At 40.7% G+C, this 11,695-nt stretch overlaps 1 protein-coding gene across 3 annotated transcripts in view; it reads left to right on the top strand.

Moving 5' to 3' along the window:
- The first annotated feature begins 1,726 nt into the window (after nt 1–1,726).
- Nucleotides 1,727–11,695, top strand: part of DNAJC2 (DnaJ heat shock protein family (Hsp40) member C2) — a 33,984-nt gene continuing 24,015 nt past the window's right edge. Inside the window, exons 1-3 of one of the 3 annotated variants that reach the window (XM_036246688.1) lie at nt 1,727–1,931; nt 3,969–4,159; nt 10,305–10,380. In XM_036246688.1, coding sequence (XP_036102581.1) covers nt 1,868–1,931; nt 3,969–4,159; nt 10,305–10,380 — 331 coding nt within the window. In that variant the 5' untranslated portion in view covers nt 1,727–1,867. Of the gene's footprint in view, nt 1,932–3,968; nt 4,160–10,304; nt 10,381–11,695 lie in introns of those variants that run through there. The other 2 variants (XM_036246689.1, XM_036246690.1) reach the window with 2 other exon arrangements.

Here is an 11,695-nt window from a genome sequence, read left to right as displayed (position 1 = left end):
AGAATTGAAAGCAGCCCTGGCCGGTTTGGCTCAGCGGTTAGAGCGTCCACCTGCGGTCCGGAGAGACCCGGGTTCGGTTCCCGCTAAGGGCATGTACCTCGGTTGCAGTTTGTCCCCGGCCCTGGTTGGTCGTGCGGGTGGCAGCCACTCGATGTGTCCCTTTCACGTTGATGTTTCTCTCTCTCTTTCTTCCACTCCCTCCCACTCTATCTGTACAAAAAATGGAAAAATGTCCTCGGATGAGGATAAAAAAAAAAAAAAAAGAGTTGAAAGCAGAATCTCCAAGACATATTTTAATTTCCTGTTCATAGAAGCTTTTTATTCAAAATATCCAAAAAGTGAAAGCAACCCATAACAGATGAATGGGTGAATAAAATATACATACAAAGGAATATTATTCCAATACATACTACAATTGTAAGGACATTGGGCTAAGTGAACAAATCAGTCACAAAATGACAAATATTGTATGATTCCACTTATATGAGGTACCCAGAGTCGTCAAATTCATAGAGCAGAAAGTAGAATGGTGGTTGGGCAGAGTAGGGGAAATGGAAATGGGGAGTTGTTTAATGGGTATGGAGTCAGTTTTGCAGATTAAAAGAGTTCTGGAGATTGTACAATACAGTTCATGTATTTAACATTACTAAAACTTACACTTAAAATGGTTAAGATACTAATTTTTTGTTACATGCATTTTACCACACTTAAAAAAAAGGGACCTGTCATGACCTTAGAGGTGATGGTGAGAATGGATGGGGGAGGTGGGAGAAAAAAATTAATATTAAGTTTATATATATTTATAGAACTAATATAAGTAATAAAAATATTAAGAAAATAGAGTCAGGTTACTTTGAGACTTAGAGCCTGTTTTAACAGTGGTTGCATTAATAGGAAGAAGATTAGGGGAGATGATTAGCTTAGTTTTTGAAATGTCAGTTTTGAAAAGACAATTTTGTCATGCAATAAAATTCAATGTATTTAACAATGAAAATGCAATTCGCAGAGAATAATGTGCTAATTTCTGGTGCTTTTCCCCAAAGATGGGCACATCACGTCTTCTATTTTGCCCAACCTATTCCAGGTTAAAGGGGTGAATCTTCACCCACTGGTCTCCTTTTGCTAGTTCTTCTGACCTCAGTTCAAGAAGGAATCATATAGTATGAGTGCAATTGATTTTATTATACATTAAAAAAATTAACTTCCAGAGTTCGGTAATTGGGGAACTCTTGTCCAAATGTTATGAGGATTAAACTAGACAATGCAAGTAAATTACTTAGTAACAACACAAAAAATGTTAGCTGCTATTATTATTTAGGTACACACAAATGCATTACAGGTATATGTACAGAATTCTCTATGGTTGTATGGGCTAGAATCATTTTCAATAGAAACATCTTTTCAATTTTGATTATGCAAGTAGAGCTCCTGGGAAAAATCAGTGGTTAGGTTTATACTAATATAAGTAGGAGTAACTTTAAAAGTAAAAAGACTATAGTAAAAACAGCTTTACAAAATTATGCTCTACGTATTGCGCTGCACCTGGACGAGGAAAATTCGCATTTTTACGAGGGAACTGATGAGGCTAGGAATCTTTCATTCCTGAGCCTTGTAACCCACCCGGAACTGAGTCGGTGAAGAACTAGGCTGCCGCACACGTTGGCTGGTTTGAGGGTGGAATGGGCCCCACAGCGCAGAAGATCCAACCCGGAAGCAGTTGGGTCCAACTGATTGTCTCCAGGCGCCGGTTCCTGGGCGTCGTAGAGCCAAGGCGCGAGGCTCGGACCGGGAGGTAGAGCTGTGAAATCTAAGCGCGCTCCGGCCGGGACGCCAACGCTGTGCCCTCGGGGCTGGCCTCGGCGCCATCATGCTGCTCCTGCCGAGCGCTGCGGAGGGCCAGGGCACCGCCATCTCCCACGCTCTGACCTCTGGTACGTGTCCGCTCAACCCCGGCTCCGTCGCGCCGCAGCCGCCCCTGCCTCAGTCCTCCACTTCCGCGACCTCGAAATCTCTCAACCCTTGCCCTTGGCAACTGGCTCCCGGCCGTGTGGGGCCGTGGCGGGTGCCTTGTTGCCCTCAGCTGTACAGTAACCCTTCCCCAGACTGGGGAGGAGGGGGCGTCATTTTTCTGCCCCTACAGTATTCTCCCCCTCTCGCGGCCGCTGACTCATGGATTGGGCCGAGCAGCCCGGGACCGAACCCTCCGGTACCCCGATGCCTGCTGCGAGCTCCCCAGTGCCCGAGGTCGTACCACAGCCTTGTGGCTGGTGCTCTACACCTTTCTCCCTCTCCCCGTTTGCCCCGGCTTTGTTTTTAAATGCCGTGACTCAGATCCTGATCCTCATGCTCAGTACAAAAAGACCATTGCCTAGGCTGCTGGTAAGATCCGCGTGGAAAGACTTTTAAAGACAGTCATGAAGTGAAACTTGCCCTGCTGCTGTAGGTTCATAGATTTACAGCCCAGGACAGTCGTGGATATCGTAAACTTAAACAGTGTCCAGTCTCAGTGATCTACATGAATTATCAATGCCGCTTATATAGACCCTTGTTGAATGTGATTTTGAACATATCATGGCATTTGTGCTCCTAGAGGTCTCTATGCATATTCTTAAAACTAGAGGGCAAGGCTTGAAAGGTAATGCTCTTAAAAGTCGCACTCACGCCCTGGCCAGTGTGGCTCAGATGGTTGGAGCCTCCTCTGGTACACCAAGAGGTTGCAGGTTCAATTCCGGGTCAGAGCACACTGTGGATTCCATGCCTGCTTGGGGCGAGTAAAAGGCAACCGACAGCTGTTTCTCTCTTCTCTGTCCCTCTCCCCTTCTCTCCCTCCCTCTCTTCCTTCCCTCCCCTCTTTCTAAAATCAATAAGCATGTCCTTGGCTGAGGACCTGAAAAACAAACAAACATATATACCATAGTATGAAAAATAAAAAAGTCACACTCACACTACACAGGTAATACTTATTGAACATAATGTTTGAATACTCTCCTGTGTATAGTAGAGGAAATAATAATTTCCCAAGCTAATTATTTTTAGAAAATTGTGGCCCTAGGTACAAGGGAACGCTTACATCTGAGTTATTGATAACTGAACAAAGTACACTTTTTGTTTTCCTATGGAATATGAAATGAAAATTAAGATGTTAACTTTTTGCCCTGACCTAAATTACATTTTTTGAAATGTTAATATATAGATGTACAGTGATTTACCCTCCTCAAGAATAATGATAAAGCCTTACTTCTATACAAGTTTGAGATTTTTCAAAGTGCTTTCACAGTTTGTCATTTAATCTTCCAAGGAACCATATAAGATAGATAATTTGCTCCCATTTTGAGTTGAAGACATCTCTGACTCATTTCACGTAGCCAATAAGGGTCAGACATAGACTTAAAATCCAGTGCTGAGTACAGATCCAGAGCTTGTTCCACTGTAGCGCAATTGTGTTATTAAGTCCCTGCTAGCTGCTGGAAAAGTGTCTTTTAGAACAAATCACTCCTAGTGATTTCTTAGTTTTTAAAAGCTATTTGAATTCAAGGTTTCAATAATTAAGATATTTTTAGTTGTTTTCAGAGGGTTTTTTTGTTTGTTTTTGATGAGACTAACTTTATGAATATCATTATTTATTGCTTTATTACAATCATTGGTTTAAAAGTAAAACAGTTTGCAACATTTCTGCCTGTTCTCACCTTCTTTTCATATCCCTAGAAAAGTATTGATTTGTTGGTGACATTGATGAATGTTTTGTTTTCTCAGCTAATGGGAAGAGGTTGATTGAATACTCTGTAAATACTAGGAAATGATCATTTATTGCTAACCCTCATGTTAACTGGATTATTGCAGCTATTTGCTTAGTTGATGGTTTTAAAATTATATTCTGATGCTATCACTGTTTCGATCTTATTTGTCACCTTGAAAGAGATTTATTTCATGCAATACATTGAAGCCTCTCTTAACACTTTCAATCACAGCCTCAACACTCTGTCAAGTTGAACCTGTGGGAAGATGGTTTGAAGCTTTTGTTAAGAGGAGAAACAGAAATGCTTCTGCGTCTTTTCAGGAACTGGAGGATAAGAAAGAATTATCAGAGGAATCAGAAGATGAAGAATTGCAATTAGAAGAATTTCCCATGCTGAAAACACTTGATCCCAAGGACTGGAAGGTATTTAATAGCTGAATCTTTTGTTCAATCAGATACTTTGTTAGACACAGGAAGTTTTCTCACAAGTTTTCCATTAATAAACCATGCTTCAACATGATAATTATAATTGAATTTATTTTTTCCAACACCATTTATCCCCTCAATGCCCTCTTCCACCTCCACACCCCCACTCCCGTAACATCACCACACTGTTGTCCATGAGTTCTCTCACTTTTTCTTTTTTCTCTTTTGCTCAATCCCTTCACTACCACCCACTACCCCACCAGAGCTGTCTGCCTGTTCTCTATGTGTTTGTCTCTGTTTTACTTGGTAGTTCGATTCATTAAATTCCACATATGAGTGAAATCATGTGATATTTGTCTTTCTCTGACTGGCTTATTTCACTTAGCATAATGTTCTTCAGGTCTATCCATGCTTTCGAGTACCTCTGTATTGTTAAACCTTGAATGGGACAGTACTAGCCATAGGATACTCTCTCTGCTGGAGAAGTCTAGGAAGATCTCACAAGAAGATAATGGTTGAGTTGGTCTTAAAAGGATGAGAGGCAGTTTGTGAAGTAGAGAAGGGAGAAAAGGTATTCTGGGCAGAAGGAATCAATATGCAGAGACATAAAGAAATAAAAGAATAGATAACCTCTTTGGGGATTAGTTAAGATTAGTCTGGCCGGTGTGGCTCAGTGGTTGAGCATCGACAACCCATACAACAAGAGGTCGTCAGTTCGATTCCTGGTCAGGACACATGCCCAGGTTGTGGGCCCAATCCCCAGTGGGGGGCATGCAGGAGGCAGCCAATCGATATTCTCTCTCATTGATATTTCTATCTCTCCCTCTCCCTTCCTCTCTCTCTAAAATCAATAAAGAAAAAAAAATTTTTTTAAAAAGATTAGAGTAGGGTTCTTGAGGGAAGGTGGTAAGAAATTCTACCTGAAACAGACTCTACACCAAATTCTGTCCTTTGTATGTTATGCTAATGAGGGAATTCACATTTTATTTTGGGGGCAGTCATTAAAAGCTAATTTTAGAAAAGTAATTCTGGAAGTACAGAACACTGCTTGAAAAGGGAGGGCAGGTCTGGAGGGGAAGTGAATAGTTTGCTAGTCTAGGCCTAATGCAATATCTAAGCCTTCAAATGAATGCATGATGCTTTTACTAAATTTGTGACTGGCTTTGAGGAAAAGGAGACAGATTTTAGGGGTAGGTAAACTTGAGAAGCCTTGGTGACCTTGTCCATGTGTCACAAGTGAAGGGAATGTATTCAGAAGACCTCTGTGCATGTGGACTTGTCACCAACACTGGGATGCAGGAAAAGGAAGCTTGTGGGGAGTGTGGTATTTGTGTGCAAGTTTGGCTCTGTCAAAACTGAGGCTCTAGTAACATGCTGATGAAGTTGTCCAATAGATGGTTAGAAATTGGTCTATGACTCTGAAAAGAGGTTAGAGCCAAAAACATTTGCAAGTCATTGGCACTTGGGTGGTAGTTGACACTGTGGGAAATTGAATGACATCAGCCAAGGAGAAGAATATAGACACATAGGTATTATATTGCTTAAGTAGGTGCTAGTATAATATTTACTTTGGAATGAGAGTGCCTGAATTCAAATCTGATTCTGCCCATTTAGTGTGCTGGGACCTTGGGAAAGTTACCTGGCATCTCTGCACCTCATTTCCCTTATTGGTACAATGAGATTGCTAATACCTCATAGGATTATAGTGAGGATTAATGAAATGATGCATATAAAGCATTTAACCTAGTGCTTGGGTACATGATAAATTCAAAACAAAGAGTAGATAATGAGTTCCTATCTCATCAGTTGATGAGAGTATTTAGATGAGGTAAGGCACATGTATAAAGCACTTAGAAAAGTATATAAGCACTCAGAAAGTGTGAGCTGATTCTCATACTGTCATCAGTTTTAAAAGAAAGAACATCATTGAGGAGCACAGATAGATATTTAAGGGTGGTCAGAGGAAGAAAAACAGCAAAGGATACTAAGAAGAGTAAAAGAAGTAGAAAGAAAACAAACAAAAAAATTTGCTTAACAAAGCTTTATTAAAGATCAGTTACTATATTCTTCCAGGAACTAAGGGAGGAGGAAGTCTCAAGAAGGAAAACACAATCACCAGTTTCACTACTTTGGAGAGAGGTCATAACATAAATAACGATAAAAAGCCACTGGGGCCCTGGCCGGTTTGGCTCAGCGGTTAGAGCGTCGGCCTGCGGTCCTGAGAGACCCGGGTTCGGTTCCCGCTAAGGGCGCGTACCTCGGTTGCAGTTTGTCCCCGGCCCTGGTCGGTTGTGCGGGTGGCAGCCACTCGATGTGTTCCTTTCACATCGATGTTTCTCTCTCTCTCTCTGTTCCTTTCTCTCCCTCCCACTCTACCTGAACAAAAAATGGAAAAATGTCCTCGGGTGAGGATTAAAAAAAAAAAAAAAAGCCACTGGGTTTGGCAAATTAAGTTGAGATGAACACATTGAAAGCAGTTCTAGTGAAATGGTTGGGGTGGCAAGAAATTGCACTGGGTTGAGAAGTTACTAGGAGGTGATGAAGTAGAGACCTAGATATAAAACACTCTTTTAAAGCTGGGTTGTAAAGAAAATGAGAGAAAACAGTAACTTGAGGAAAAGGAAGGGTCAGGAGGACATAGAATTGAGGAATGTTGAGATCTACAAGAGAAAAAATGAAGAAAGAATAGAGGTCTTTGGCTCATAGATACAGAGAACTTTTTGTTGCTTGCCAGATGGGTGGGATGGAGGGGGGTGGGTGAAAAAGATGAAGGAATTAAGAAGTACAAATTGGTTGTTAGACTGATGAACCTCAAAGGGAAAGGGGGAGGGAGGGTGGGATGAGATAAACCAAAGAACTTCTATGCATATATGCATAACCAATGGACACTGATAGGCAGGAGGGGGTGGAAATGAAGGGGGGGGGGTCAATAGGGAAAAAAGGGAGAAACATCTGTAATACATTCAACAATAAAGATGAGTTTAAAAAAAAAAAGTATAGAGGTCTTTGGTATAGAAAAGAATAGATAACATCAGAGCATGGTAGCAGGGTTCATACATTCATTTAATTGTTTCATTCAATTAACAGGAATCAAGAACCTGCTGTGTGTCAGACACTCTTCTGGGTACTAATGATACTGTGCTGAACAAGATAGTATCACTGCTTCCACAAACCTTATATTCTAGTGAGGAAACAAACAATAAGTAAACAATCAAGAACATGGCCATTAAGTGCCGGGCAAAGAAGAACAGGATGACGTGATAGGGTGTCCAGATGACTGCCTTAGGTAGAGTAGGTGGGAAAGGCCTGTGGAGCTGACTTTTAAGATAAAACCTGGATTGCCCTGGCTGATGTTGATCAGTGGTTGGACCATCAGCCTGTGAACTGAAGGTTAAGAGTTTGATTCCCACTCAAGGGCATGTACCTGGGTTGCAGGTTTGATCCCTGGTCCTGGTCAGGCACGTGCAGGAGGCAACCAATCAAAGTGTCTCTTTCACACATCGATGTTCCTCTTTCTCCCCCTCCTCTCCTCCCTTCCACTCTCTAAAGCAGAAGTGAGGAATGTTGCTACAAAATCAATACCAGTTAACACCATATGCCTCACCAAATTAGCTTAACCAAATATAGCAGGCTAATTTTTCAGTTGATAATTTTGTATGGCTCTCGAATGATGTTATAAATATCCAAATGACCCTTAGTAGAAAAAAGTTTCCCCACACCTGCAATAATCAGTGGAAAGAATATCCTTGAGTGAGGATTAACAACAACGAAAGATAAAAACCTAGGTGATTTGCAAAGATTAGGAAGAGTGGCATTTCAGACAGAGAGCTTGTACAGAGGCAGAAAGTTTGGAATGTGCCAGGAACTGAAAGAAGGCAAGTAGCTAGAACAGAGTGAATGAGGGAGGGGTGAGGAGGTCAGGAGTAGTGGCCCTTGGTGGAAAGCCATTGGAGAGAGTGAAGCACTGAGAATTTTGAAGTACTTTAGAGGGGCGCAAAAAGGAGCACAGATGGAGAGAGAAGGTTATGTCTTTTAAATAGGGTGATGACATTTCAGCTGAGACTGAAGGGTGAGAAGATGGCAGCCACATGAGGAGTGGGGGAAGAATGTGTCAAATGGAGACTATAGCATGTGAAGCCCTGAGGGGAAAGAGCTCGGCCTCTTCAGTGAACTGAAACACCAGTCTGGTGTTTGCAAATGGGTGACCAAGGTAGAGAGTGACCAGAAGGTTAGAGAGATGGAAGCGCTCTGTGCCTCTAGAGCTCTGTGGAGAGGTCTAAGCTTGAATGAATTAGGGAGCCAGTATTTACAGGGTTTTTACCGTATTCCAGCCAGCATTCAGTCAGGTCCCCTAGGATCAAAGTATAGAGAGAGACCAAAAGAAACCTCAGGACTGAGGTCTGCACGTTATTGAGAAACCAGTAAAAGTGACTGAAAAAGCTACTGAAAGGTGGAAGACAAACAGTGGATTCAGAGAAACTAAAGGAAGATAACGTTTCAAGAAAAGAGTCAGCTGTGCTGCTGCTGGGAGTTGAAATCAAATGAAGACAGATGGATAATCTTGGATTTGGTACCTGGAAATTGATACTGGAGACAGCAGCTTTGTAGCACCTGGGGTGGAAGTGGACAAAGCAAACCACATTGGTTTGAAAATTAATCCTAGAGGGGACAGCTTCTTCAAGAGGTTTAAATTTGATAGGTAGCTGAGAAATGGGGCAGTAGCTGGAAATGGGGTCATGGAAAGGTTTTTTTTAAAATTTTTTTTATCCTCACCCGAGGACATTTTTTTGTTCAGATAGAGTGGGAGGGAGAGAGAGGGAGAGAGAGAGAGAGAAACATCGACGTGAAAGGGACACATCAAGTGGCTGCACCTGCACGACCAACCAGGGACGGGGACACACTGCAACCGAGGTACGCGCCCTTAGCGGGAACCGAACCCGGGTCTCTCTGGACTGCAGGCCGATGCTCTACCGCTGAGCTAAATGGGCCAGAGTGGAAGGAGTTTTTAATAAGATGAGAGATAATAGAGCATCTTTTTGTACTGATGAAAGTAATCCTGTTGAAATTTAGGAGATAACTGAAAGATGCTAGTATTTGAGGAGACTTAGAGAAGGCAATATTCAGAACCAAGACAAAGATTGGAGTATGTTGTCTTGGTAGGGTAGGCTTTCTCAATTGTGAATGCAGGAAAACGGGGAAAATATATGGATGCAGATAGGAAGATAGAAAGATGCTGGAATTTGAGTAATTTAAATTTTTTAAAGAAACAGGAGGCAAGGCCATTGATGAGAGGGTAGAGAAGGGTCTTGTGGAGTTTGAAGAAAGACTAGAAGACAGAAGGTATGTAATAGTAATTTTAGTGAGTGGAAAGGTGAACCAGCTGGAACAAAGTATGGTTGCCTCGCCTAGTAAAGGAGCCAATCCCTATGAAGTTTGCAGTCCTAAATTTGAAAGGAAACCATTCAGCCCTATTTGACTTGTTTCTCTCATGTTTTATGCTCTCAACTCCCCTTCCTCCCAATTCATTCTCTAATACTAGATATATCTTTTGAATTCTGTAAGGAGCCTTCACTCCAGTTGCTACTTCAAAAGCTAAATTTGCAATGTTAACCAAAGCGGAAATTAAAGCAGGGACGTCTATTGAGAGAAGCCTCATCCCTCAGTTTCTCAAAATTTTCATTTAACCTACCTTCTTTGTTCCACATGGCTCCTAATTCTTTCCTATGACTGCCTGACCCAACCTACTAGGGCTGTTGTAATGCTCCCTTCAGTTCTGAAATCATCCTGGTTGTACTTTAATTTAAGGATGGCCATAGGATATTAATAGGTTTTAAGAGAAAACAGGGTTCTATGGTCAGATAAGTTTGGGACATGCTGGGTTTTATAGATTTCTGTTTTCTTAATTGCAGGACTTCTCAGAGCCTTTATTAGGCTTATGTGCATACAAATCATCAAGAAGGCTATACAAGAGTCTGCAGTTTCCAAACCTAAATGACCACAGAATCTATTTTATAGAGAATCTCTCACCGGACTCCTGTCATGGGAACATCACTTTGGGAAGCACTGTTTTAGGGTGCCAAAACATAAGCATTTTTATATATTGCTGCATTTCAAACTTGACTCCCTTTTGTGTCTTTATCAGAACCAAGATCATTATGCAGTACTTGGACTTGGCCATGTAAGGTACAAAGCTACACAGAGACAGATCAAAGCAGCACGTAAGTATTTAGTTATTTTGAAATAATCAGATATCTGGTATAGGAAATGTTATCCTTTTAAAGAGATGTGCAGGATCATCGTCTATAGCCATAACTGTAGAATGAACTGCATTAGTTATATGGTTATACCAATGCATGACCACACTCCTTTACCTTCAGAACCAGGAAACAAGCAATCAGTCTCATGTATGGACTTTCTCATTAGGAATAAGAAATTAGGGTGGTAGGTGTGTGTGTTTGTGACAAGATAAAGGACATTCTTCCAATGGCAAGCTTTTAAAACATACTTCACCTTTCTTTAGAAGTATGCACCCTGTGTTTAGTAGAAGTTGCATTGTTAATTATTTTTTTTTATGTTGTTTTGTGGTTACACTTTTGTTGATACCACCCTTTAGCTCTTCTGTCCAAGAAAGAATTATCCAATGCTTCATTATTATTCATATTGACAAGGTTAAAGATTGTTGAGAGGGTGGGGGTTGGAAGCCAGTCTTCATATGCCTTCCAAAACACCATCCCCTTAGTGCTCCTAAATGCCCTGTCCTTTGCTCCTGTGGACATAATTCCCTGTACAGCATACAGTTCACCTAATTAGTAAAGTTTCATGAAAGAGGTGAAGGTGATTAGTTTTCTGTGCTTTATCTTAGAAGAATGTTGTGCCCTCCACTCTAGAGAATGGATATTGAGGTCAGAGGAGAAGATTGTGGCCATAGGGAAAAGAAATAGGGAGTCAAGGCCAATCAAGAAGAGAAAATATTTTATGTAGAGGAAGATGGCTGAAAAAGACCTATCTCATGTTGAAAAATGCTAGTTGAGATTAAGGATACTCGATAAACTCAAAATTTTCTCTATTAATGGAAATCAAAGAAAATGTTATTTAACAAGGTACAGGAATTTATCAGATTATTTTAGACCTATTATTGGATTTCTTTAAAAGTGACGTGATTTTAGATTAGGCATATGTTAATGCATATGAATAGTTGTAAAATACACAAATGCCAGGAAAATTCATTTGCCATGGAAAAGTATTTGTAAAGTGTTACTATATAAAAGAATAGCATATAAATACCAAGAATGTCTTGATACATATAAATTTGTGACAGAAATAGATGTGATTTAGAATATGAAAATAGTTGGTGTTTTTAGGTAAAATAATTATGTCTCTAAAGATAAAAATATGCATTAAATTGTAAAAGAAACATTCATTTGCTTCTGTTAAGTTTGTCCTTTTTATTGGCATAATATACATTTTTTATTCTGTAGCCAAATGTTTTACAACCCCAGTGCACAGATTATTAACATTAGGTGGAATTAGCCT

This window comes from Molossus molossus, unplaced genomic scaffold, assembly GCF_014108415.1.
Source record: "Molossus molossus isolate mMolMol1 unplaced genomic scaffold, mMolMol1.p scaffold_m16_p_7, whole genome shotgun sequence".
NCBI classification, from domain to species: domain Eukaryota; kingdom Metazoa; phylum Chordata; class Mammalia; order Chiroptera; family Molossidae; genus Molossus; species Molossus molossus.
Note: the sequence above shows the minus strand (reverse complement) of the source record. Positions and strands in the feature narration are given on the sequence as shown.